This window comes from Sorex araneus, chromosome 6 (assembly GCF_027595985.1).
Source record: "Sorex araneus isolate mSorAra2 chromosome 6, mSorAra2.pri, whole genome shotgun sequence".
Classification (NCBI taxonomy): domain Eukaryota; kingdom Metazoa; phylum Chordata; class Mammalia; order Eulipotyphla; family Soricidae; genus Sorex; species Sorex araneus.
Window position 1 is genome coordinate 88,309,163 of NC_073307.1, and position 24,163 is coordinate 88,333,325.

Below are 24,163 nucleotides of genomic sequence, written 5' to 3' on the forward strand. Positions count from 1 at the left end.
CACACTCAGCCAGAGCACTAAAATACAAGGAAACTTTTATTTTCAGTTTTCATCAAGAAATTTGCTGTGGTTTTTTATGCTTTTGGTTCTTTTCCTTTTTTTTTCTTTTTTTTCTTTTTTTTTAGTTTTTGTTTTTCCACTTTATTCCGTTCGAGCCGCTCAGTGGCTGGGGCCGCTGGGTTCCTGGTATTAAAAAGATGCCAACAGAGGTAGCTGTGTCTCGCCCAGGGGCCCGGCCCACTCTGAATACCCCTCCCCCAAACAAAAATAAAAAGAGAGCGAGAGAAAGAGAGAGTGAGAGAAGAGAAAAGAAAACACAAAATAAAATAAAACCTAAAGGAGGAAGAAATTCAGCTCGCTTTCTTCAAGCCTGGCGGGAGCCCACAACAGTCTGTGCGTAACAGAAGTTCCAGCGGGGCGGCCGGGCCAGAGGAGGCCAGCCCGCCGGCTCCCACACACGGCGCCAGCGCTGCAGTCTCTCCGGGGCGGGCACCACCGCCCGCGCCCGCTCCCCGGCGCGCAGGGGGCTGTTTACAACGTGGAAAGTGGGGCAGGAGGAGAAGCCGGGCAAGGGGAAGTGAGGACGGTCACTGCTCAGCGGTGGCGGTGGTCTCTGGGGTCTGGGTCTTCACTGCTGCTGGGCTACCTGCGAGGTGGGGAAAGAGCCTCGGGTCAGCTCTGCAGAGCGCGGGAAGCTGCCACCAGCCCCAGCGCCGCCCGCCCCGAGCCCCGCGGGTCCTACCTGCTGCGGAGTCGGCTCTGGGGCGCGGTTGGCCAGGCGGCTGAGAATGTTTCGCTCGGACATCTGTAGCCTCACGGCGACGGGGGGGATTCGGGCGATGGTGGCGGGGAGCCGCGTCACGTCGGCTTTCATGTCACTTAGCAGTTCTTCCAGCTGCTTTAGGACTGCACGCGCGCAGGGAGAAGGGAGTAAGCTGTGACTCCGGGCGGGCCAGCGCACCCCTCACTTCCCTGCGGTGTCTGGAGCACCAGTGGCCGCCATGGGCACGAGTGACCTGGCCACACACGCCTCCAATTCCAATCCAATTCCATATGGTCCTCTCTGGGTTGGGGGTGGTTTGCGCCTTTTTTTTTTTTTAAAGCGGGGTAGAGACTCACTCCCTGGTGCTCAGGGAACCATACAGGTGCTGGAGACGGACCCTGGCCAGCCACGTGGAGACAGTGGGTAAGGTGACCCCCGAACTGTTTCTCTGCCTCCACATGTACCCGCTTTTTGGGTCTTGTGCCCCACCCAGCAGTGCTCAGCGCTTCCTCCTGGTGGCTCAGGGGACCATACCGGGTGCTGGGACTGAACCCCAGGTGGGCCTGTACAGGCAGGCGCCTTATCTACTGTACTGCTCCTTGGCCCCAAAGATCCTGATCTTTTGGTTTTGTGTTGGGGCCACACCCGGTGATGCTCGGGGCTTCTGACTGCGCTCAGGAATCACCCCTGGTGGGCTGGGGGGGGACCACACGGGATGCCGGGCATCAGAGCTGGGGACCAGAGCCGGATCCCCCTGTCCCTGCCCAACAGTTCTTCCCCTGCGCCTGCCTCCCACCCCCACATCGGAAAGGGTCGTGGATTCGCTGGGCTCTGGGATCACCTGAAGTCACCCCTCAGGGATCCCAGCTGCCACTATCTTTTTCGGCTGCTTCCACCTCCGAGAGCTTGAATATATTAAGCAGGGAGCGAGGCAGAGAGCTCCTGTCCTTAGCTGCCTCTGAGATAACCAGCTTCCCGAGCGGAGGCCAAGATCCCTGGCCCTGATAGGCGGGGCGCTGGCCAGGGCCGAAAACCCACAAGGAAGCCCGTCTGGGGCGAGGGGAGCGGGAGTCGGCACGAGGCAGGGGGGCCACTGGCTACCTTTGTGCAGGACCGCGTTGGCTGGCTTGTTCCCAGCCATCGACTCCTTGGACAGGTGCTGGTGACTCTCGGCCAGACATTCCACCTCGGCAAAGCGGGTGTTGAGGGCCATGGAGGGGTGTGAGGGGTCCTCGGACATGTTCAGGTACGCCGCGCGGCGCAGCTGTTCCTCGATCACCAGGGCCTGCTCCAGGAGCTACGGGAGAGACAGGTGTCAGTGCCACACTCACGCCCCTTCCCCCAACTGCCTGCCTGGGGCCCAGGGGTGCCCCCCAAGGGGGGCAGGCGCAGGCACGCACTCTACTCACTCCAACCATCTCCCCCACCCAGCCATGCCCAGGGGACTATCGGGTGCTTGGGTTCGAGCCAGGCAAATGCCCTGCCCGCTGTCCTCCCCGCCCCCTCCTGCCTCGTTATCATGGCCCTCTCGTCTCTTACGGAACCCAGGCACGGTTCAGGGGGATTCCTGCTAGCAGGGGACTGTCCCTGCTGCTCCTCAGCTGGCCGCACCCGACGGTGTACGGAGCCGCGTGGGCCCAGCGGTCCATGTGGACACCCGTCACACCAGGGGTCTTCAGAGACCAGCCAGTTACACGTGGTGTGCAGGAAGGGGCGCATACATTGGGGCCCAAACTCTGGTCCTCGTGCACACAAGGCACGTGCCCCGGAGCCATCTCACCAGTGCCTGCTTTGTTTAACTGGAGGGGGTGGGCTCCCTAACAGTGCTCCAGTGATTCCCGGGCTGGGAGTTTAGTGCGCCACCCCAAGGAAGCGGTGCTGCCCGGGCCCTGTGGTGCCTGGGTTACCCAGGCGGCGTGTGGTACTTGGGAGCCTCAGGCTGTACCCGTGATGCTCAGGGGGCCCTGACCTGCCCCACTCTCTGGGCCCCCACACTGCTGTTTACGTGTGTGGTGCCACACCGGGGGCCTCCAGCTGGCACAGCCAGTGCTGTGCCGAGTTACAGGCCAGAGCCCTGCCCGGCCTTTTTCTTTATTCCCCCTTAAAGGCTCATGTCTTTCCAACTTTTTTTTTTTTTTTTTTTTTTTTTTTTTTTTTTTTTGCTTTTTGGGTCACACCCGGCGATGTACAGGGGTTACTCCTGGCTCTACACTCAGGAATTACTCCTGGTGATACTCGGTGGACCATATGGGATGCTGGGAATCGAACCCAGGTCAGCCGCATGCAAGGCAAACGCCCTCCCCGCTGTGCTCTCGCTCCAGCCTCTCCCGTCTTTCCAACTCTGGACCCTTTAGTCTCTGCGTCTCGGTCTGGCTGGCCACACACAGCAGTGCCGGGTTGCCTGCAAGCAAACCCCGAGCCCAGCCTGACCGTCTCCCCTCCTCATTCTCTTGTGCTCAAACGCTACAAATTAAGTTCTATCTCCCGGAGACAACAGTTAACACCTGAAGGCTTCCCTCTGCGGCTACCGGAGAGCTGCAGAGGGCTGAGTTCCTGCACACCGGTCACAGGCCAACAGGTACCAACAAGGCAGCGGCCAGCCATCCCGACCTGCCACCCCGCAGACAGGTGGCAGAGGGCCGCTGGCGTGTAACGTCCGGAGCTCAAGTATGTGCGTGTGCACATGCGCATCTACGGCTTCCACGCCCAAGCTACTCAGTAAGAAGCTTAATAGTAAAAGCTAATACCTATTTTTTTCTTTTTGTCCGTTGGGGTCACACCCAGCAGTGCTCCGGGGACCGTCTGCAGTGCAAGGTACCAAACAGGAGCAGACGTGTGCAAAGCAGGTGTCCCACCATCCGCCCCGTCCCTCCGGCCTGCAGCCCCATTATTCACTGCTCACTGAAGAGATGACCATGGAGGTGGCAGGCTGCAGTCCTCAGGGCCACGCCTGGTGGTACTTGCACCACCAGGTGCAGCGAGAATTGGAATCAGGCCACAGTCACATGCTAGATAAGTGCCGTGACCTTTGTACAAGACTTCTCTGGGCCCAAAAAGGTGACTTTTTTTTCTTCTTGGGTCACATCCGGCGATGACTCAGGTTACTCCTGTCTCTGCACTAAGGAATCACTCCTGGCGGTGCATGCAGGACCATATGGGATGCCGGGGATCAAACCCGAGCAGGCCTTGTGCAAGGCAAACGCCCTGTGCGCTATGCTATTGCTCCAGCCCTATTTTGCTCTTTCAAGTCATTTTCATTGGTTCCTTCCTCTCCCTTTCACTCCTATTCTTCCCCCTCCCTAGTGAGGAACACATTCAACATACTTACTGTGTGCGCGCAGGTGGGGGGTGGGTCTGGGCTCAGTGCTGCTTTCTAGAAGTTACTGTTCTACACAGAGCAGGGCGCTTCTACTTCCTTCCCACAATACACCTTTGTTGCTTTGGGCTTTGGGGGGCGGAGGGAAGGGGGGTCATAACCCTCGACGCTCAGGGCTTACTCCTAGCTCTGCATTCTCGCATCATTCCTGCAGGGCTCGGAGAACCATACCCCGGCCCGCCAGGTGCCAGGCGGCGAGGGACTCCCTGCACGCCACCTAACGACTCTATCACGGTTCACGGCAACTAATTCCAAGGGAGAGAGAGCTGGGTCCCAAGTCCCAGAGCTTAATGTGCTCGAGTGCCACCTTATTATTTATTTCGGGGGCAGTGCCGCATACCGAACCCACAGTATGAGCTCTACTGCTGAACCCCGCCCCTGCTGTCCTCTGTCTGTTGGGGAGGGGGCGGCCTCAGGCAAAGCTCGGGGCTTTCTCGGGCTCTGTGCTCAGCATCACTCCAAGCGGGTCACCATACAGGGTGCTGGAGATCGAGTCAGGGTCGCCCGTGTGCCAGGCAAGCGCCCTCCCCGCTGGCTCCTAAGGAGGGTCCGCCAGTGCGGGTGGGGGAATAAGGACAGGACAGGGCAGGCTGCCGCTCTCCAGCAAGGCGTGGCTCCCTCAGGGCGGCCGGACCCTGCAGACCACGCAACATATCTGCAAGACGAATTCGTTCACTCACTCTTCTGCCCGAACCCCGAACCGTGAGCATTACCGGGATCGGCCTCCGGGTTTTCTTCTTCAGCTTCCCCCCAGACCCTGCCCGGGCTCGGGAGCACCCAGTGCTAATGCCAGGGGCCTTCGGAAAGGGCCGAGTGCCCCTGATCCCACTTGCTTGTGGCGCTGACCGCAGGGGGAGGACCATCTGGAGCCCCCAAGAGGGCCCGACTCCTCTCTGCACTCTGCTCCTTCTCACTTCCCCGACCCGCCACGATCTCCCAACCTGCAATGACTCAGGCGCTCCATCGGCTATTTTTAGAGGCTCGCTCTTCGGGACCTCAAAGGCAGCAAGTTTGGGGACAGGCAAATGACGGCCTCTGGCCCACTGCCTGGTCTTTCTTGTACGGACCGAGAGCAAACGATGGTTTTAAATTTTTTAAGAGGGGGGAAAAAATATCCAAACAAGACTCTTTGGTGACACTTCACAATAGTTAAATCGGTTCAAGGAACAGAGCCCGTAAGCCAAGTGATGTCTGTGCCCGCCTCAGACCCCTTCAGCTTGTCACCTCTGGGTGGTTTCACACGGTGACAAGGGCCGAGGACTGCAACAGGTCTTATGTCCCCCGAATCTAAACCAGGCGCCATCTGACCCGTGATAGGAAAGAGGTCTGCCGACCCATCCATCAGTAAACCCTGAAAATCCCTTTTTATTGTTCCACCACCAGCGTCGGGGCTTGGGCCCTTGCTACCCCCGTTGCTGATTTTTGTTTTGCTTTGCTCCTGGGAGGCGGGGAACTCACTCCCGTCAGGCCTGGGGGACCATGTGGATGCTGGGGACCATGTGGATGCTAGGGATCAACCCTGCGTCAGCACCCTGCCCTCTGTACTCTCGCTCCAGCCCCAGACTCTGGTTCTGGGGCCACAGCCGTGAGCTGAGGCCTTACTCCTGGCGCTGTCTGGGAGACCACACGTAGTCCAGGGGTTGGAGCCAGGTCAGCAGGGCGCAAGGCGCGCGCCTACGTGCTGTAACCCTCCCCAGCCCAGACAGCGCTGGAACCAGCCACATCGATTCCTCTAGGCTGCCTCAAGGCTCTCCCCTCCCTCCCTCAGCGGTTGCCCTCAAGGTTCAGTCCAAACTCTCCCAGCTGGTGCCCAAATCCACCTACTCTTCTTTTCCCTCTTCTCTTTCCTCCTCACACCCAACTTATCCGCCTTCACCCAACACAAGCTGTTTCTGCCACGGTCCAACTGGGTTCTCATCTATTTCCAAATGCCCGAAGCTCTGCCACCTATGATGCCACCAACAGTCTGTGGATTAAAACAGTTTTCTCTTTTTAAGGTGGGTGTGGACAGTCCACGCTCAACTGTGCTCAGGACTGACTCCTGCCTCTGCACTCAGAGATCACTCCTGGCGGTGCCCAGGGGACCATATATGGGATGCCAGGAATCGAACCCAGATCGGCTGTGTTTGAGGCAAGGGCCCTCCCCACTGTACTATCGCTCCAGGCCCCAAACTTCAGTTTCTAACCAACAATCTCTCGTCACACTCACAGGAACTGAACTGCAATGCCACCTGCGCATGAAGCCAGCAAGTGCCCTCCCTACCGTCTGAACTCAGGAGACTGTTCCTATGAATTTAGCAGGCTTCTGTCTCATACATAAGACGGTGCTCATGGGGCCATCTATGCTCCACGGAACAGGCACTCTGCCTTTGCCCCCGGCCCACTGCCTGCTCAGTATGGGACACAGGGCTCTGTTAGGAGAGTCCTTCTCGTCCCCACCCGTCATCAGCTAAAGAACCACGCGTGACGTGGGGCAGATCTCAATGTACATTTCCTGAGTTCTGGGGGAAAAGACCATTTTTCTGGCAGGGAGAGGGGTTTGGGCCACACCCAGTGATACTCAGGATTTATCCTGGCTCTGCACTCAGGGGTCCCTCCTGGCCATGCCTGGGGACTCGATGCACTGCTGGGAGCAAGCCCAGGTTGGCCGCGTGTAAGGTAAGACACTCAGCCGCTGGCCTCTCCCTCCAGCCCCTTTCGCCTGGCGCCAGCAACCCCAGCAGGGAGCCTGACCTCCGCATCTCCTCCCCTTACCCACAGCAGCCCCAGTGCCCCAGGGCCCTCCTTCCCAGCTGTCCGATCTGGCCCACCTCGGTATCTTCCCCACCCGCCCCCTCCCACAGTGCTCATCCCCCGACACCCCACAGCAGCGCCTGTCACTCAGCAGGCAGCGTCACCTTCAGTCTCTCGGTCCTGATCACTCAGGATTTTTTTTTCTGGGTGGTGGAGGGCTGGAGGCACATCTGGCAGTGCTCAGGGGCTGATCCTGGCTCTGTGCTCAGAAGTGACCCTTGGGGACTGTAACGTGGTGCCAGGGATTCGAGCCAGAGCCGCTCTCACGCAGGGCAAGAGCTTTACCTCCGGCAATCTGGTCCCTTATCATTAATATTTAAATGTACTACGAGAGCCAGGGATGTAGCTCAGTGGTGGAGGAGGGCTTGGTTTAAAAAACATATTTTTAAAAAGGCACCTAGGAACAAAACCTGTCACAGATGACAGGGCCATTGAGTCTGGAGCTGGTCAGTGGGAGGCACCTGCCTCGAAGGCCTAAAATCATCCAGGACCCCTGGCACAGAGAAGAGTACTCGGAGGGTATCCGGGGCACCGAGAGCGAGTGTGGGCCCCCACGTGAACCAGGCTCGGCCCCACACGGCTGCAGTGACCCGCCTGGCGCCAAGCCAACCCGCCACCCGCACCCCTCCCGGCTCACCTTGAACCTCCGGGCTAGAAACTTGTTCTTGATCTCTAAGAAATTGCCCCGGTTCATCTCGCCCTTAAAAGGTTCGTTGAGGATGGCGTAGCGCGGGTCGTTCTGGATGTCCTGCCACCGGGCATAGCCATGGCTGGGGGGCAAGCGCTCAGGAAAACACAACACGCAAAGCAAGCGCCTCCGACCGCGGCCCCCACGGACCCTCCCGGAGCCCCGGCCCCGGCGCGGGCAGAGGATACTTGATGATGCCGGCCAGCAGCCAGTAGTCGTGCCGCCGGTGCCAGATCTCGTAGGTCTTCTTGGTGACAGTGGCGGCGCGCTCCTCGTTCTGCCAGAGGGAGTGGAGCTCTGAGGGCCGCGGGGGCCGGGGGAGAGAGAGGCAAAGGCCCGTCAGAGTCAGGCTCCCCATCTCGGCCCACCCGCGCACCCCCTGAGCAGGGGGCCGGGGCGAGCAGCACCCCTGCGACCCGGGCACCCTCCTCCCCGTCTTACCGGTGAAGCCGCCGTCAGCGATGTTGAACATGAACCGCTGCTTGACGTTTTTCTTCTGCTTCTCGTCCCCAAGCTCCTTGGGGGTCTCTCCGTTCTGCAGCATTACCTCCTTCTTCTCCTCCTCCTCCTTCTTCTCCTCTGCGGGTGGGGCGGGAGGGCTGTCAGCGCCAGCCGTGGCGGGCCCCAGGGCTACCCCCGCCCCCAAGCCCCGGGTCACGGACAGCTGCACAAGGGGCCCCCGAGGAGACCCACAGCGTGGAATGAAACGACTGTTGAGGAAGCGGGAGCTGAGTCCCCGACCCAGGCCGAGTCCCGCGGAAGGCGTATCCCGCCCCCGCACCCACCTTTATCCTCCACCACGATCGGGGTCAGGTCCGTGGCGGCTGCCTTCTCCTCCGCCTTCTCCGCCTCGGCAGCACCTGGGAGAAAGGGAGAAACGCCCATGAGACTATACCCCGCGCCATGCGACACAAACGCCCACGGCTGGCTCCTGCCCCATTTTAGGGTCCCACCCAGCGGAGCTCGGCCACTCGGGGTCACTCCTGGTGAACCACAGTGCAGGGCCCAAGCCGGCCTCTGTCCACAGAGCGGGCGTTTCAGCCCTTCAAGCCAACGGGGCCAGTTCACAGAGTGGCCACGATAGAGCCATGAAGGCCGCCTAGGGGCTCTCCGAGGGGCGCGCGCGGGGGCGGGGACTACCTTTGGACTCCGTCTCCATGGGCTCCTCAGGCCGCTCCTTCCCCTCCGCCTTCTCCGCCTTCTCCTCCCCCTCGGGGGGCTCGGCCAGGGCTTTCTCGTCCTCAGCGGCAGGCGCAGGGGGCTGTGGGCACTTCAGAGAGAGAAAGGCAGAGGTTGCAGCCGCGCAGCCGGGACCCCAACGAGCCGGCGGCTGTGTGTCCCCCCGGCGCCCCGGGCCTCACCTCAGCCGCGTTCTCGGGGGCCACAGGTTTGACCTCCTTGTCTCCTTCCGCATTCTCCTCTTCCTTGACACTGTTTTCCTCCACTTTAACGCCATCCTCTGCAGACCAGAGAAGACCGTGAGCCCCGGGAGCAGAGGCAGCCGCACCCACTGGGTGGGTGGGTGGGCGGGGACTGTCCTCTCGGGCCTTTGAGGGCCAGCCCGACACTCAGGACGGCCCTCCGACTCGGAGAGGGCTGCTGTGTGTCCCGCCTGATGCCACTGCTCAGATGCCCAGAGCGGGCGGGCAAAGCACAGGCCAGGACCAGAGAAGGCCCAGAGAAGGCCGTGAGTGGGCCACAGGCCAGGGCAAGGAGTGGATGGGCACAGGTCAGAACCAGAGAAGACCGTGAGCAGGCACGGGCCAGAAGCAGGAAAGGCCGTGAGCAGGCACGGGCCAGAAGCAGGCAGGGAAGGCTGTGAGCGGGCACGGGCCAGAGCAGAGAAGGCCGTGAGCAGGCACAGGCCAGAAGCAGAGAAGGCCGTGAGCAGGCACAGGCCAGAAGCAGGGAAGGCCATGAGCGGGCACGGGCCAGAAGCAGGAAGGCCGTGAGCGGGCACGAGCCTCCTTACCAGCAGGCGGCACAGGCGCGGGAGTATTGGGCTGCGTGTCCCCTGGAGTGGACGGCGTCGGAGTCTTAGGGGAGGGCGAGCCTGGCTGGGACATTTTTTTGTTCTCCTCTACTTCGGCGAGCTCAGGCATGCTCCAGCGCCCATTCACGTGTTCAAACTCTTGGACCTGCAGCAAGAGGAACACGAGTTGGAGACCGAACCGTCGCTGAAGGCTGCGTCCTCTGCCCCCGGGACCTGTGACCGGAAAGTGGCTCAGGGCGGCGGGGCCGCCAGAGGCTGGACCCAGGAGGGCGGGGCGCGAGGCCAGGGCTCACCTTTTTCCGAATCAAGGACATGACACCGATTCTCGTGAGGACGTGCTGACGAGACAGGCCTTCCCGGGGGACACCGTCAGCAAAGGTTTCGGCCCCATCGGCTCCCGGCTCACATAAATGCCGCATAAAGAGAGAGACGTACGCCCTGCAGACAAGGAGCAGAGACGTGACTCGCACGGCGGTCACTCCCAGCCGCTGGGAGGATACGTAGTAAGAAGTTCCTCCCGCCTCAGTGCTCAAGGGCACACGTGGTGCCAGGGATGAAGCCAGCTTGCTATAGGCGAGGCCAACGCCCTGCCCGCCATGCTGGTCCGGCTGGACTCTCTCCCCCTTCTGCTAGCTTGTCAATCACACCTGGCCAGGCCGGGGGCTGCTCCTGGCTCTTTGCTCAGGGACCCTTGTTGCACCCAGGGCTGACCGCACACAAGGCAGCCCCAGTGTTCGGTCTGTTCGCTTGTTTCTGGCCACACCATGCATTACTGGCGGCCAGTCCAGGCTTTCTGCTCAGGGGACGATGTGGGAGCTGGGGTCACAACCAACACTGGCCACATGTAAGGCAAATCCCTCACCCCCCGTCTATCTCCCCGGCCCTTTTTTGTTTTTGTTTCTGGGTCAAAAACAAAAGTGGTGCTGAAGGGTGAACTCCTGGCTGCACGCAGGGATCACTCCTGGTGGGGTCTGGGGGACCACACGGGGCACAAGGGACTGAACAAAGCAAGCGCACCACCTGGTATACTATCTCCCCAGCCCCACTTGTTTTGCTTTTTTGGGTCACACCCAGCCGTGCTCAGGGGTTACCCCCGACTCTGCACTCTGGAATTACCCCTGGCGGTGTCTGGGGGACCATATGAGGATTGAACCCTTGTCAGCCACGTACAAAGCAAATGCCCCATCCACTGCGCTATGGCTCTCGACTTAAGTTCTGATTTGAAGCCACACCCACTCAGTGCCAAGGGCTACTGTAAGGCACAGTGCTCGGGGGTCACTCCCAGCAGAGCTGGCCTTATTAAGCCCAAGGGTCCTGCGCAAGAGCACACACTCCAGCCTGAGCTGCTGCCTCCTTAGTCCCAGTATTAAATTCCCTCCCACACCCTTTAACTGGGCTGGAGCAACAGCACAGCAGGGAGGGCATCTGCCTTGCACACGGCCGACCCAGGTTCGATTCCTCCGCCCCTCTTGGAGAGCCCAGCGAGCTACCGAGAGTATCCCACCCGCACAGCAGAGCCTGGCAAGCTCCCCGTGGTGTATTCGATATGCCAAAAACAGGAACAACAAGTCTCACAATGGAGACGTTACTGGTGCCCACTAGAGCAAATCGATGAACATCAGGATGACAGTGCTACAGTGCAACCCTTTTATAAAAATGAGTAAATGAGGGGCTGGAGCAATAGTACAGCGGGTAGGGCGTTTGCCTTGCACGTGGCCGACCCAGGTTCGATTCCCAGCATCCCATAGGATCCCCTGACCACAGCCAGGGGTAATTCCTGAGTGCAGCGCCAGGAGTGACCCCTGAGCATCGCTGGGTGTGATCCAAAAAGCAAAAAAAAAAAAAAAAAGAGTAAATGAGTCAAGGCTGTGGTTCCCAGCAGCAGTCCAGTCCCCTGTCGCCCCGAGAGCGAGGTCTCAGGACCACATGCCGCCCCCGCCACGGTCCAGTCCAGGGGCCCAAGAACACCAGAGCTGCCAAGTGCCCCAACTCAGGTCAACAGAGGGAACAGCTGAGGCCCGCCCAAGTTCCCGCCGGCCACGCCCCCTCTCCACCGGCCACGCCCCCTCTCCGCTTACTTGAACTCCTTCTCCGACTTGCCTCGCAGGTCCCGCACCAGCCACTGGGTGGTAAAAGCATCCTGAGGTGGCATGCCGTATCGCATAATGGCATTAAGAAAGGCTTTCCGCTGACGGGCATTAAAACCGAGCACCTACGGGGAAGGAGGAAGGGCGGTGAGCAGGAGCGGCCCTCCACCCCCGGCCCCCTACCCACCCGCCACACCCCTGCAGACCCACGCCCGTGGAACTTACTTCAATATTCCCCCCAACGCGGGCCAACAGAGGAGGCAATGGCTTATCTTTATCGTTCCGCAGGCCCTTGCGACTGGGCCTGCGGGGAGCTGCGGGGAGAGAGAGCGAGCATGAGCGACACGGGGGCCTGTGGCGAGAAAAGCCCGAGGCACGCGGGAGCGAGTGGGCGAGCGCGCTCACCTTCAGATCTCTCATCGAAGTCCTCATCACCTTCCTCTGAAGCCACAGAATAATCGGACTGGTTGTCGGACTGGTCGTCCTGCCAATCTGGAGGGAGAGAGGGCAGATGAGCGGGGCCCACTGCTCTGGTAGAACGGCCCATGGGCGGGGGGCGGGGCCGGCCACACACACCTCGGTCCTCCTGGGAGCCATCATTGTAGTTGACCTGTTTACGGATTCTTTTTCCTTTGCCCAGATTTCGGGCCAGATCTTCTTGCTGCTGCTCATAATGGTGCCGCAGCAATTTCTCCCAGTAGTCAGGATCCACACTTTCTTCCTGTTTTATGATTTCCCGTTCTACCTCCTCTTCCTCCTGGGACAGAGGGAGGGCCAGGACTCAGGGGTGCTGAAGTCGGCACCACCAGCGCCCCCTGGTCCTCACGGATCCCAGTCTTGCTATCTCGCTCCTTCTCGTGTTTGAACTCTGAAAGGCTTGCTGGGGCGCGCGGCAGGGGGGCCTGCATGGACCTAAGAACTTAAAAGATGTTTAATTGACAGACGCCGGCTCCTGTTCACGACGGGGAGGTCAGCACGACGCTAAAGAGAACCGGGAGAGAATCTGGCATCGGAAGAGAAAGATGAAGCACGCATGCGTTCTCGGAACCCTTTTCGCTGGTGTGTGTACACGTGGACGGGGGGAGTAAAACTGGAGAACAGAGAGACCAGCGCCTGAGATAAGGCAGGGTGAGAATCTTCCGGAGGACTGTCAGAGTCTCCAATGACGTAAGGCAGAGCCCAGGAGGTCCTTCTGCCCTTCCCAAACTTCGTCAAGGTTCCTGTGTACATGTGCAGGCGGCATTTTCCTGCCCCGATGTTCCTGATAGTTGACACTTCGCGGATTTCAGGATCACTGATTCCATCTCCTTTATGATTTGTGAGTAAGAAACTTGTCCTTCACAATGGAACTAACTGTATCAATACTGGGGGTGGGTGAAATAGATGACAAGCAACAAAAGCCACTAACTCCCAGCCACAAAGGAAGTGCTGGGTAGGCGGCAGGGAACTGGTGTAAGGGCAGCACACACGTGTAGCATGCACAAGCCCTCGAGTATGTGACCCCTGGTACCACATGGTGCCTTGAGCACCCTGGGGACAGACCTGGGCCTCCAGCACGGTGGGGTGTGACCCTTATTTTAAAACAACAACTGGGCCCAGGAGATGGCTCAAAGGGCCGGAGTGTTTTGCATGTTCAGAGGCCAGGGTTCAATTCCTGGTTATCACAATGTCCCTGAGCAGTGCTGGGTATGGTGGTCCCCACTTCAAGAGAGGAAAGATGAAAAACCCATCTCTCATCCCCAACAAGTATTCATGAGGCCCGGACGAGAGCTCAGAGGCAAGGGACTGCCCTGGCACGGGAGGGCCTGGGCTCAGGAACAGTAACTGTGGTAATAACAGTGTCGGAGAGGAAAGGGAATACAGTGACTATCCTTAAAGATACTGTATCTGCGGGTTAGAAAGTTGCTAAGTGTTCTCAAGGGCATAAAGATGTTATAGCTGTGGTGACAGACAGATACTCTGTCATCACACACCACACCCCGAGGTAACATGATGCCAACTACCTCTCCATTTTTGTTTTGTCTTGCGGTCACACCTGGCAGTGCTCAGGACTTACTCCTGGCTCTGTGCCCAGGGGTCGCTCCTTTCAGTGTCCAAAAGGACGGACCTTGTGGGGTGCCGGGGACGGAACCGGGGCTGGCGGGTGCAAGGCGAGTGAGTGCCTTGCCGGCTCCTGTTATCCCACCAGCCCCCATGCAGCTCCATTTAAAAGTTCTGCTGCTTCCAAACGAGGACAGAGAGTGGAGTTCATTCAAGTGTTGGGGGATCTCCTCTTTCAAATGACTTGAGTGCTACCTTCAAGATTCATTTAGCGGAGAAGAGTGAGGCAGAGAAGGCTCTAGCTCAGAAACGGCTGTCGTGTTTGAAAGGAAAAGGAATGAGCGACTGGGGTGCGCAAACACGGGTGTCTCGGCACAGCCCCTGCTCCTGTCTTCTCTGTGCAAGCGTCACAGCGCTCGAGCTGTGTTTACCCACGGGAAGCCTGTGGCCAGCGGGCACCGAGCAGGCCCCTCGGTGCCATTTCCCAACAGCAGGTGGCATTTTGTCTCTGAATCGCTCTCAAGCTATGTGCGTTACATGTCGTACACACTCAATGGACGCCAGCAGAGTATACGCAGAACTTTGTTAGTTAGGGGCAGTTTTGGGGATCAAGCCCCGGGCCTCACACACGCAAGGCAAGTGATCGCTGCTGAGCGACATCACTTTTTACAGGCACTGGGAAACCAAAAGGTTTCTGTGACTCGGCTCCCCCACAACTCGCCCGCCCCAAATCCACTTAATTGCAATGGTCTAAAACCAAACGCGCAATGCCTTCAAAGCAAGCCTGTACGCAGTTACGCGTGTGCCAAGGTGCAATCTGTATGCACAGGAGAAAGGCTCTTTATAAGAAACTGGAAAAATCAGTGATCCCCACGGAGGGACTCCATGGCCATGAAGGCTGGAACCATGACCCTTTATATTACTTGAGTCTGAAGTCATGGAAATTAGAGGGCCGGGAGACAGCAAAGGGGTCAGGGCGCATATGCCCGCCCCAAGGGTGATCCTGGCCACACGGACGGCCCTGAAGGCCACTTCTGCCCAGTACTGCTGGGCTGGCCCTGGGGGGCCCAAGCAACCTCAAAGCCTTGGGTTTTATCACTGAGACACTGGCCAAGGTCTGCCAGGAGTGACCCCCCGAGACCCCCTGAAAGCAACTGAGGCCCCAAATTTAAAATCAAAACATTACTGTGAACAGCAGCTGTAGCCACTGACGTGAAGGCCATCTGCCTGCCAGAGTGGACTCCAGCAGTGCCTCACCCACGGGCCAGAGCCACACACCCTCCCCAGGCAGACGCCGCCTTGGACAGCATTCAGTTCCAGGAGCACCAGGTGACTGCGTCCTACTGGTCTACAGATCAAGGGCTGCCTTCTCGCCAACGACACGTAACCGAGATTAGTCGCGTCGCTTTCAAAGGCGAGGACAAGGCGTCTCTATCAGAAATACCACAAGACAGGCAATTCCCGCTGAGCTCAAAGGGTCAGGACAGGTCGGGATCCCCAGAGACCACCCATGCCAACTCAAAAGAACCCTGGGTGCAGTGGTTTACACGGATGCCGGCACTGCAATTCCTAATTATGCCACATCTGAGCATGGGCTACTGGTGGTCTGCGCTGGCGTCAACATGGTACAAAAAGGGACTGGAATCTCGGTCGGCTGGAACGCACAGGAACCCCAGGTTGGACCCCTGAAACGGCATGGCTCCCCCAAGCACAGCCACAAGTGACCCCCGGGCACCAAACCAGAAATAGCCCCTGGGCACAGACAGATGCGGTCCATAACTCCCCTGCCACCCCATCAAGCAAAAGTACTGGAAAAGGAAGCAATTTCTGTCACGTTATACACCACATAACTACCACACATGTATCACAGTTTGAGTTGTTTGTCTATGAAGGAAAAAAGGGAAGAGAAGAAAACAGCAAACAGTTAATTCTGATATTTTTCAAAAGCACGAGGCGACCGGATAGAGCACGGCGGGCACGTCGGGTAGGTTGCTTCTTTGCACAGACGCCCCTGGTGTGACCCCGTCCACATACAGTCCCGAGTACTGCCCACAGAGGTCAAGTACACGACCCATCGCCAGGTATGTCCCTCGCCCCTCCAGAAAAGTACAAAGAGAAAGGCTGCTTGCTGGGGCTGGAGCAATAGCACAGCGGGTAGGGCGTTTGCCTTGCACGCAGCCGACCCGGGTTCAAATCCCAGCATCCCATATGGTCCCCTGAGCACGGCCAGGGGTAATTCCTGAGTGCAGAGCCAGGAGGAACCCCTGTGCATCGCCAGGTGTGACCCAAAAAGAAAAAAAAAAGAAAAAGAAAGGCTGCTTGGATCTTATCAAAACCCTGTGTGCAGGGCCGGAGAGACAGCACACCAAGTTGGGTACTTGCTTTGTACACGATGGTTCTACCTCTGACACCCCAGGTGGTCCCCTGAGCACTGCCAAAGTAATTTCAGAGTGCTGAGCCAGGAGTAAGCCCTAAGTACAGCCGGATGTGGACCCCCAAAAAACAAACAAACTAAATCCTGCCTTTTGCCAGAGAGGCCTGAGATAGATTCAAGAGCTCATCTGCAGGTGAATGAAATACGTTCGAGGCACGCTCCAGGGCTGAGGAAGACTTGCCTTGCTCAGCGGGCAAGGGCTTGGCATGTCCTGAGGCCCCAAACGCAGACGGCCCGAGTGTCACCAGCTGTGACCCTACAGCTCCTATCACCCAAGCACTGAACCGCCCAGTCTGGTTTCACAAGTATCGCTGAAGTGGCTCCAGGCCGCCTGAGCACTGCTCGGGAGAGTACCCCCATGAAGAGAAAAGTAGTTAAGGTCCGGAGAGGTAACACAGCAGGTTAAGGCCAACCTCAGTCCGGTCCCCAGCAATGCACATGGTCCCCTGAGCACCCGCAGGAGTGATGCCTGAACACAAAGCCTGCAGTAAATGCAGCCCCCCCCTCCACCGTGAAAAGAAAAAGAGGTACACTCCCTTCTGGGGTCAGGGTCACTTGGCACTCCGGCTCAGGGTGTTTGCAGGGAGTTTGTTTTGGGGGGCCACAGTCAGAGCTTACTCCAGGCTCCGTGCTCAGAGATGCTTCTGGCAGGCTCAGGGTTGTGGGGACAGAAATTTAGCGACAGTCAGCCACATGCAAGGCAAGGGTCACAGCCTCAGCCCAGCCTTCCTGCGGGCAGTGAAGTTCTATTAGGGTCCCACTCTCGGCTCGCGGCCTCCGAGTTACTCCCCCCCTCCTGCTCATGCTACAGGTCGAAGTTATGCGCACGGGAAACCGCAGCACTTCAACTTTTTTCAAAGGTTAAAAAAAAAAAGATTCTTCTCCCTCAACGAAACCGTGTTAGGTCCCAGGGGAGGGAGGAACCCTCCCCTGTCCCCAGAAAGTCCACATCTTTTATTTAAGGATTCTCGGGCCACACCCATGATGAGCTGGGGTGACTCCTGGCTCTGACTCAGGCGCGAGCTCGGGGGACCATATGGATCGAACCCCGGTCAGCTGTGTGCCAGCAAGAGCCCTGCCCACTGTTTCCGAAGCACCCACACTCGACATCTTCTGGCAGAAAGCCGCCAGCTTCACAGCTCATCTCCCGAGAGCAGGGTGCCGCTGCAGTCGCCCCGCCCGGCTGGGGACGGGGGACACCGATTCCCCGCAGCAGCCCGTGGCCACACCCTCTGGGGGTCGGGACACCAGGTCCCCAACTGAACCTCCTCAGGCCACCAAGCTACCCCACTACCCTGGCTCCACGGTTTCCGGGGTGCGTGGCTGCACACAGCCACAGGACACCTCCAAATTTCGTCACACTGACAGCCCAGGAAGATCACAAGTCTGACAGGAAACCCTCGGAGAAGCCCACCACGCTCAGCGAGGGGAACTAGAGCTCGACAGCGCCCGCCAGCCCAGTAAGCCCCCAACGCCCCGAGCAGCGCCACTGTGAGGAAATAACGATTAGCACACAGACTTTTATTGATCTTTTGGTTTTTTTTTTTTGATAATTCCATTTGCCTTTGTGTTGACACGAGCAATATGAAGTGGATTTGGCGGGATGGGAACTGGGGACGGGGGTGGAGGAGAGGTCGCGCTGGTGCAGGGGTAGGTGCCGGAACACTGAATGCCTGAAACAACTGTTTTAGGAACATCTTGGTAAGTCACAGTGTCATCATGAAAAGTCTTTAAAAGAGGGGGAGGGGCGGCGGAACTGGGTACATGGATTAGGGTGCTTGCCTTGATCTGATCAACCCAGATTTTAGTCCCCAGCACCGTATCGGGTCCCCAGAGCACCAGAGCCCGCCAGGCGTGATCCCTGAATACGAGCCAGGTGTAAGCCCTGGGCATCGCTGGGTGTGGCACAAATAAAGCCACACGTGGACCTGGGCTATAGCCTGGCGGGGGAGCATTCGCCTGGCAGCTCTGGGCTCAACCCTGAGCCCCCAAATGTAAATGAGTAAATACACAGCACGGGGCTGCAGGTGCACGGGTGGGAGCACAGGCCCTGCCCGAGGGAGGCCCACCTGCCAGTCCTGACCGTGGCCCCAGAGCTGACCTGGCCAGAGGTCCCAGCCCTGCCTACTCGGGCCCCACACCTGTGCCAAGGCAGCAAAGGGTGTCTGGGGCCCACGGGGGTGGTGCTTTCGTGTCGGACACGCAACGCAAGCTAATTTTTGTTTCATTTCAAGGCCACACCTGGTGGTCTTGGTTTCGGGTTACACCTGGTGGGTGCTTAGGGACTTCGGGGGGACCCTGTGGTGGAGGAAGGAGTCGGGGGTCTCCTGCTTATAAAGAACATGTTCGGCCTGCTGAGCTATGTTCCCAGTCCCACTTTTGCTATTTTAGGGCCACACCTGACAGTACTCAGGGGAGCCTCCTGGCAGTACCTGGGGGGCCGCACGTGCCAGGAATCAAACCAGGGATGACTGCATGCAAGGCAGACCCCTCACCCCCGTGTGCTCCATCTCTAGGCACCCTACAAGCTTATTTTTGTTCGTTTTCATTTTGGGCCACATCCAGCTGTGCTCAGGGCTTCCTTCTGGCGGTGCCTGGGGGACCCTTAGGGGTGCTGGGGATCACACCTGGGCCAGCTGCATGCAAGACAAGCACCTTACCCACTGCACCGTCGACCTGGCCCTACACAAACTGATCGTACACTTGGAGAACATACAGAGTAGATTCATTTTGGGTTGTTTGTCTTTGTGTTTATTTGGTTTCGTGAGCCACACCCAGTGGCGCTCAAGGCTGACTCACTCTGTGCTCAGGGGACCCAATGTGGGGCCGGGATCAAACCTGGGTCAGCGGCATGCCAGGCAAGTGCCTTGCCGGCTGTATTGTACCTGGTCCCGGTATAATCTAGTACCGCATCAGTAAGAATGAAGTCAAACGAGTAGAGCAACAGGGAAGCAACGGGCAGGGCGGGGTGGAGGCCCAGGGCTGACCCCGTGGGACCCTCCGAACCCCGAAGTACTTGAACGCCACGTGCCACCAAAAGCTTTTCATCCATTTCTGTTTCTGTTTGGTTTGAGGGCCGAGCCCGGCAGCGCACAGGGCTTACTCCTGGCCCTACACAAATTGCGCTCAGAGGTCACTCCCGACGGTGCTTGGGGGACCAGTGGGGGCTAGAGATCAAGCCCTAGACGGCTACGTGCAAGACAAGCACCAGACCCACCGTACTGTCTCTCCAGCCCCTGAAAACCTTTCTAAGGAGAGCTGATAGAACTCAAGGCTAAAATCTGGCGTATTACATCACTGAACTGAAGCTGCTCCTTCCTGTGGCCGGACAACAGCACAGTGGGCAGGGCGCATGTACTGCAGACAGCTGACCCGCTCTGCTCGCCAGCATCCCATTTGGTTCCCTGAGCTGAACACTGCCGAGAGTGAGTCCAGGGTGAAGAGCCAGGAGTCACTCCTGAGCACTGCTGGGTGTGGTCTCCTCACCCCGGAATTCTATTTCCGTACAACAGCCGCAACAAAGAATGTACTGGGTCAGACGTTACAGCATTTATCTTAGAAGGAAATCGTCGGCATACTTACTAATCGGTCTAGAGTCGATCTCCTCCTGTCTCAAATACCATCTTGATTTCAATTCCAATTTTCAGATCAACCGCCAAGCACAAACGCATTGGATTCATACTCACCCCCATCTCTTCCTCCCGTACCACATACTGGGCCACTTTAAATGAGCTCAAATATTCATTCATGCCCTGCAACTCTGTGTCTTCCGTCTCATCCTGGTTCCGATCCAGCAGCCGCTCAATGGCCTTATCGTCATAGTGGATAACACTGCTGTCCTCGCCCTCTTTGTTGTCTCCTCCTAGAAAGGCATCAGGAAGGGTCCAGCTTCAGCAGAAGAGTGACAGGAGCAAGACCCACCAGACCACGGCCCAGGGCCCGAGCTCTCGAAGCAACCCGAGAGGCAATTCTTCTACGAGGCTCCTCCCAAAGCCGCTCCGACCCCGCTCACCTCCATCCGTGGCCTCGTCCTTAAACAGTTCCTCCGTGCCGAACTTGAGGATATCGTCCAGCTCCTGCTTGGACATGGAGCCCGTCTTGGAGCCCAGCCCGGGGCGGACCACGAGATGCGTCAGCATCATCTTCTTCTTGGCCACCTGCGTGATGCGCTCCTCCACTGACGCCCGGGTCACAAACCGATAGATCATCACTTTCTTGTTCTGCCCGATGCGGTGAGCGCGGCTGAAGGCCTGGAGTGGGGCGCACACAAGGCCGGAAGCTGAAGTCCCCCCGATTTCCGGCCCTGAGAGCCGCCACGTAAGCTGAAGCCAGCACCAGGTAGGCACCAGCCGGACTCTGGCTCTGACACAACTTAACTTGGTTCCCCGGCCCAGACATCCACCTCTACGACATCACCCCAAAGAGAACCATGCCTAACTCCAACTCGTACAACAAGCCTTGGGGCTGGAGCGAGAGCACAGCGGGGAGGGCATTTGGCTTGCACGTGGCTAACCCAGATTCAATTCCCAGCATCCTACATGGTTCCCCAAGCACCGCCAGGAGTAATTCCTGAGTGCAGAGTTGGGAGTAACCCCTGAGCATCACTGGGTGTGACCCAAAAATTAAAAAGTACAAGAAGTTTTAAAAGATCTAGTGACTGCCACCCCCGACCCCTTACACAAACACCCAATCTCTCTCACACACACACACAAACTCACCCGGGCCAGGGACACACTGCACTTGTGGTGGATCACTATACTCCCGGCTGTCACCCTCTGCTCACCTGGATGTCGTTATGGGGGTTCCAGTCAGAGTCGTAGATGATAACGGTGTCAGCAGTGGCCAGGTTGATTCCGAGCCCCCCAGCTCGTGTGGAAAGCAAGAAGCAGAACTGCTGAGCCCCCGGTGCTGAGAAAGGAACCAAACACTCCGTTAGACGCGGCCCTGGCACTTGCGCTCGTCCACTCGGAGCAATGGCAGAGAAGGGACACCTCGCCGGGCCAAGGCCACGGTCTCGCCCGAGGTCCGCAAGGTCCGTCGCTGGCAAGGGAATCCCGCGCCAAGGTTTGAGGAGGAACAGGACGTTACTGGGCTCAAGCATCTCCCCAGAGAGAGAGAATCAGTCACTTCACAGGGGAATGTGGCTGGCAGCACCTGAGCCAAGAGACCAGACGTCACCAGCAGCAGGACACCCAGCACAGGCTCCCTCAGGGGCCCAGGGCCCTAGCAGGGGTCTCAGCCCACACGCGTAACCGCCACCTCACTGGGCCCAAAGGATCAAGGTCGGGGGAACCCAGGAGCTGTGGGCCAGCGAGGCCACTGCATGGGAAGGCGTGGCCTCCAGGGGAGGCGTGCGGCCTGGTGGGGCCAGGGGAACAGCGACCATCACAGAGGGAAGGGATTGCTGGACGCGCTGTGGAGACCGCACCCTGCAAGGGGGAAAGGCCATTAGGGAGAACAGAGGCGACGTGCCCTCGGGTGTGCAGTTCAGCTCTCAGTCGTGACCCTTCTTAACTGTCTCAGCTTTTTTTTTTTTTGTTTGTTTGTTTGGTTTTTTTTGGCTTTTTGGGTCACACCTGGCAATGCACAGGGGTTACTCCTGGCTCTGCACTCAGGAATTACCCCTGGCCATACTCAGGGGACCATATGGGATGCTGGGATTTGAACCCGGGTCGGCCGCGTGCAAGGCAAACGCCCTACCCGCTGTGCTATCGCTCCAGCCCCAGTGTCTCAGCTTTCTTCATCTGAGCGGCCGGGGCCACCTCCAGGTGGTACTCAGGGCTAACGCCTGGCTCTGCGCTCAGGAAACATATGGGGTACTGAGACTGAGCCCCTCGGTGACGTGAAAGGCAAGCACCCCACCAGATAAATCATCAACCCAGCCCCCACAATTTTTTTTAATGGCTATTTAAGTAGTTCAGAGTTCCATCGTTTCATTTGTGTGAAATGCCACTTCGGAGCACTATTTTTGGCTCACTTAAATCACTGCTATTAAGGAGAAAGGAGGTGGGGCCAGATAGTCCAGCAGGGAGGCGCCTGCCTTGCTGCGGCCGACCTGGGTCCAGCCCTCAGCACCCTGTATGGTCCCTGTATGAGCCCACCAAGATGACCCCTGAGTGAACAGCCAGGAGTCAGCCCTGAGCATCGCCTGGTGTGACCCAAAGAGAAAAACCAAGGTCGGCGGGAAGGGGAGAGTAGAAGAAACTAAGTGAATGAAGGGTAGGCGTAAAGTCCAGAATATTTTACAACTTTTGTTTAAGTCCAGAAACAGTTAAAAGTAGAAAAGTAAAAGAGCAGGGGTCAGTAAGACAGCACAGGGGTAGGGCATTTGCTGGGTTCGATTCCCGGAATCCCAAAGGGTCTCAGAGCACGGCTTGGAGTAACTCCCGAGTGCAGAGCCAGAAGCAACCCCTGAGCACTGCCAGGTATGACCCTATGACCCAAAACCCAAAATAAATAAATAAATAAATAAACAAAAATAAGAATAGCTACTGAAACATCGGTTTTTAGGTGGGAGGGTCACGTGGGGGTCAGGTCACATGGGGTCCACAAGTCACACAGGGTGCCCAGGCGTGGGTCACATGGGGTGCTCAGGTCACATGGGGCGCCCGGCAGTGGGTCACATGGGGTGCTGAGGGGGAGGGTCACATGGAGTATCAGGAGTGCTCGGGCCCCAGGGGGAGCTCAGGGCTTGTTCCCAGCTCTCTCTCGGTGTCACTCCCGACAGTGCTCGGGAGCCATGTAGTGCCGGGTGAGGCCCAGGGTCACGGCCCTGCAGGCGGAGCGCACTCTCTGGCTCGCCAAGCCGTGTCCCCAGACCCCGGGAGTTGCTATGTGAGCTCGAGTAAGCTCTCATTTCTCTCTGGTCCTCTGAGTCTGATGAGGACCAACTATAATGCTCGTGCCTGGCAATGCACGAGGCCTGGGTTCCATCTCCTGATAGCAAAAAAAATCTGTTGTTTAAGTGGGAGCGGAGGACAGGAAAGGAGTACAAGGGTTAGGCCCGCCTGGCACATGCCAACCCGGTTTGATCCCAGGTCCCACATAGGTCCCCTGAGCACCCGGGAAATGACCCCTGAACAGAGCCAGGAGGAAGCCTCGAGCCCCGCCGGGAATCCCATCCCATAAAGCGGACAGAGACAGCACAAGGACTAACAGGCGCACTTGGCTCTGGTCCAGCCCCTGCCACCACAAGGTCTCTCAAACGCTGCCTGGGACTGACTCCCGAGAGCATAAAGCTAGGAGTGGCCCTGGCACCAGCAGCTGTGACCCCAAAGCAAAAAAGTGTCATCTAGTCACAAGGTCAAAGAGACGACACAAGAAATAAGTGAAGAGGGGCTGGAGCGATAGCACAGCGGGTAGGGCATTTGCCTTGCATGCGGCCGACCCAGGTTCGATTCCCAGCATCCCATAGGGTCCCCTGAGTACAGCCAGGAGTAATTCCTAAGTGCATGAGCCAGGAGTAACCCCTGTGCAACAAAGGGTGTGACCCAAAAGAAAAGTTAAAAGAAAAAAAAATTTAAAAAAAGAAAGAAAGAAGTGAAGAGGGCCAGAGTGGTAGTACAGCAGAGGGAGGCGTCTGCCTTGCATGCAGCTGACCCAGGTTCAATCCCCAGCATCCCATATCACCAGGAATTGGCAGCACCAGGAGTAATTCCTGAGTTCACAGGCAGGAGTAACCCATGAGCATCGCTGGGTGTGACCCAGAAAGGAAAAAACAAAACAAAACAAAAAAAGCAGAAAAGCCCAAACAAAACAGAAAAAAAAAACAAAAACAAACAAAAGGCAAATGAGGTACCTGCCTCACTTGCAGCCAACCCTGGTTCCATCCCTGGCACCGCATAAGGTTCTCTAAGAACAGTCACGAGTACTGCCAAGCGGGGCCCCAACTCCCTCCCCCAGACAGTGAGGGGGCGGCAGTGAGGTAGTGTGTGGGCGGCTGCCTTCCACACAGCCAACCCCAGTCTGATCCCTGACATCGAGTACATC

General features: G+C 58.0%; 1 protein-coding gene and 1 non-coding gene across 8 annotated transcripts in view; both read right to left on the reverse strand.

Annotated features, from left to right (window-relative positions):
- Positions 1-23: 23 nt before the first annotated feature.
- The window catches only part of CHD4 (chromodomain helicase DNA binding protein 4), a 37,217-nt gene continuing 13,077 nt past the window's right edge, over positions 24-24,163 (reverse strand). For 3 of the 7 annotated variants that reach the window (XM_055141007.1, XM_055141009.1, XM_055141004.1), the window contains exons 23-40: positions 20,958-21,082; positions 20,187-20,424; positions 19,861-20,036; positions 12,277-12,457; positions 12,106-12,192; positions 11,926-12,014; positions 11,692-11,825; positions 9,907-10,051; positions 9,593-9,758; positions 8,982-9,079; positions 8,761-8,890; positions 8,406-8,480; positions 8,062-8,199; positions 7,809-7,917; positions 7,570-7,702; positions 1,862-2,060; positions 743-906; positions 24-646 (exon numbers count right to left, since the gene is read on the reverse strand). In XM_055141007.1, the coding sequence (XP_054996982.1) occupies positions 629-646; positions 743-906; positions 1,862-2,060; positions 7,570-7,702; positions 7,809-7,917; positions 8,062-8,199; positions 8,406-8,480; positions 8,761-8,890; positions 8,982-9,079; positions 9,593-9,758; positions 9,907-10,051; positions 11,692-11,825; positions 11,926-12,014; positions 12,106-12,192; positions 12,277-12,457; positions 19,861-20,036; positions 20,187-20,424; positions 20,958-21,082 (2,405 nt within the window). In that variant the 3' untranslated portion in view covers positions 24-628. Of the gene's footprint in view, positions 647-742; positions 907-1,861; positions 2,061-7,569; positions 7,703-7,808; positions 7,918-8,061; positions 8,200-8,405; positions 8,481-8,760; positions 8,891-8,981; positions 9,080-9,592; positions 9,759-9,906; positions 10,052-11,691; positions 11,826-11,925; positions 12,015-12,105; positions 12,458-19,860; positions 20,037-20,186; positions 20,425-20,957; positions 21,083-24,163 lie in introns of all 7 variants that reach the window. The other 4 variants (XM_055141008.1, XM_055141005.1, XM_055141006.1 and 1 more) reach the window with 3 other exon arrangements.
- On the reverse strand, positions 9,153-9,287 carry LOC129406369 (small Cajal body-specific RNA 11). Its single transcript, XR_008630969.1, has one exon. It is a non-coding gene; the product is annotated as a small Cajal body-specific RNA 11 (non-coding RNA).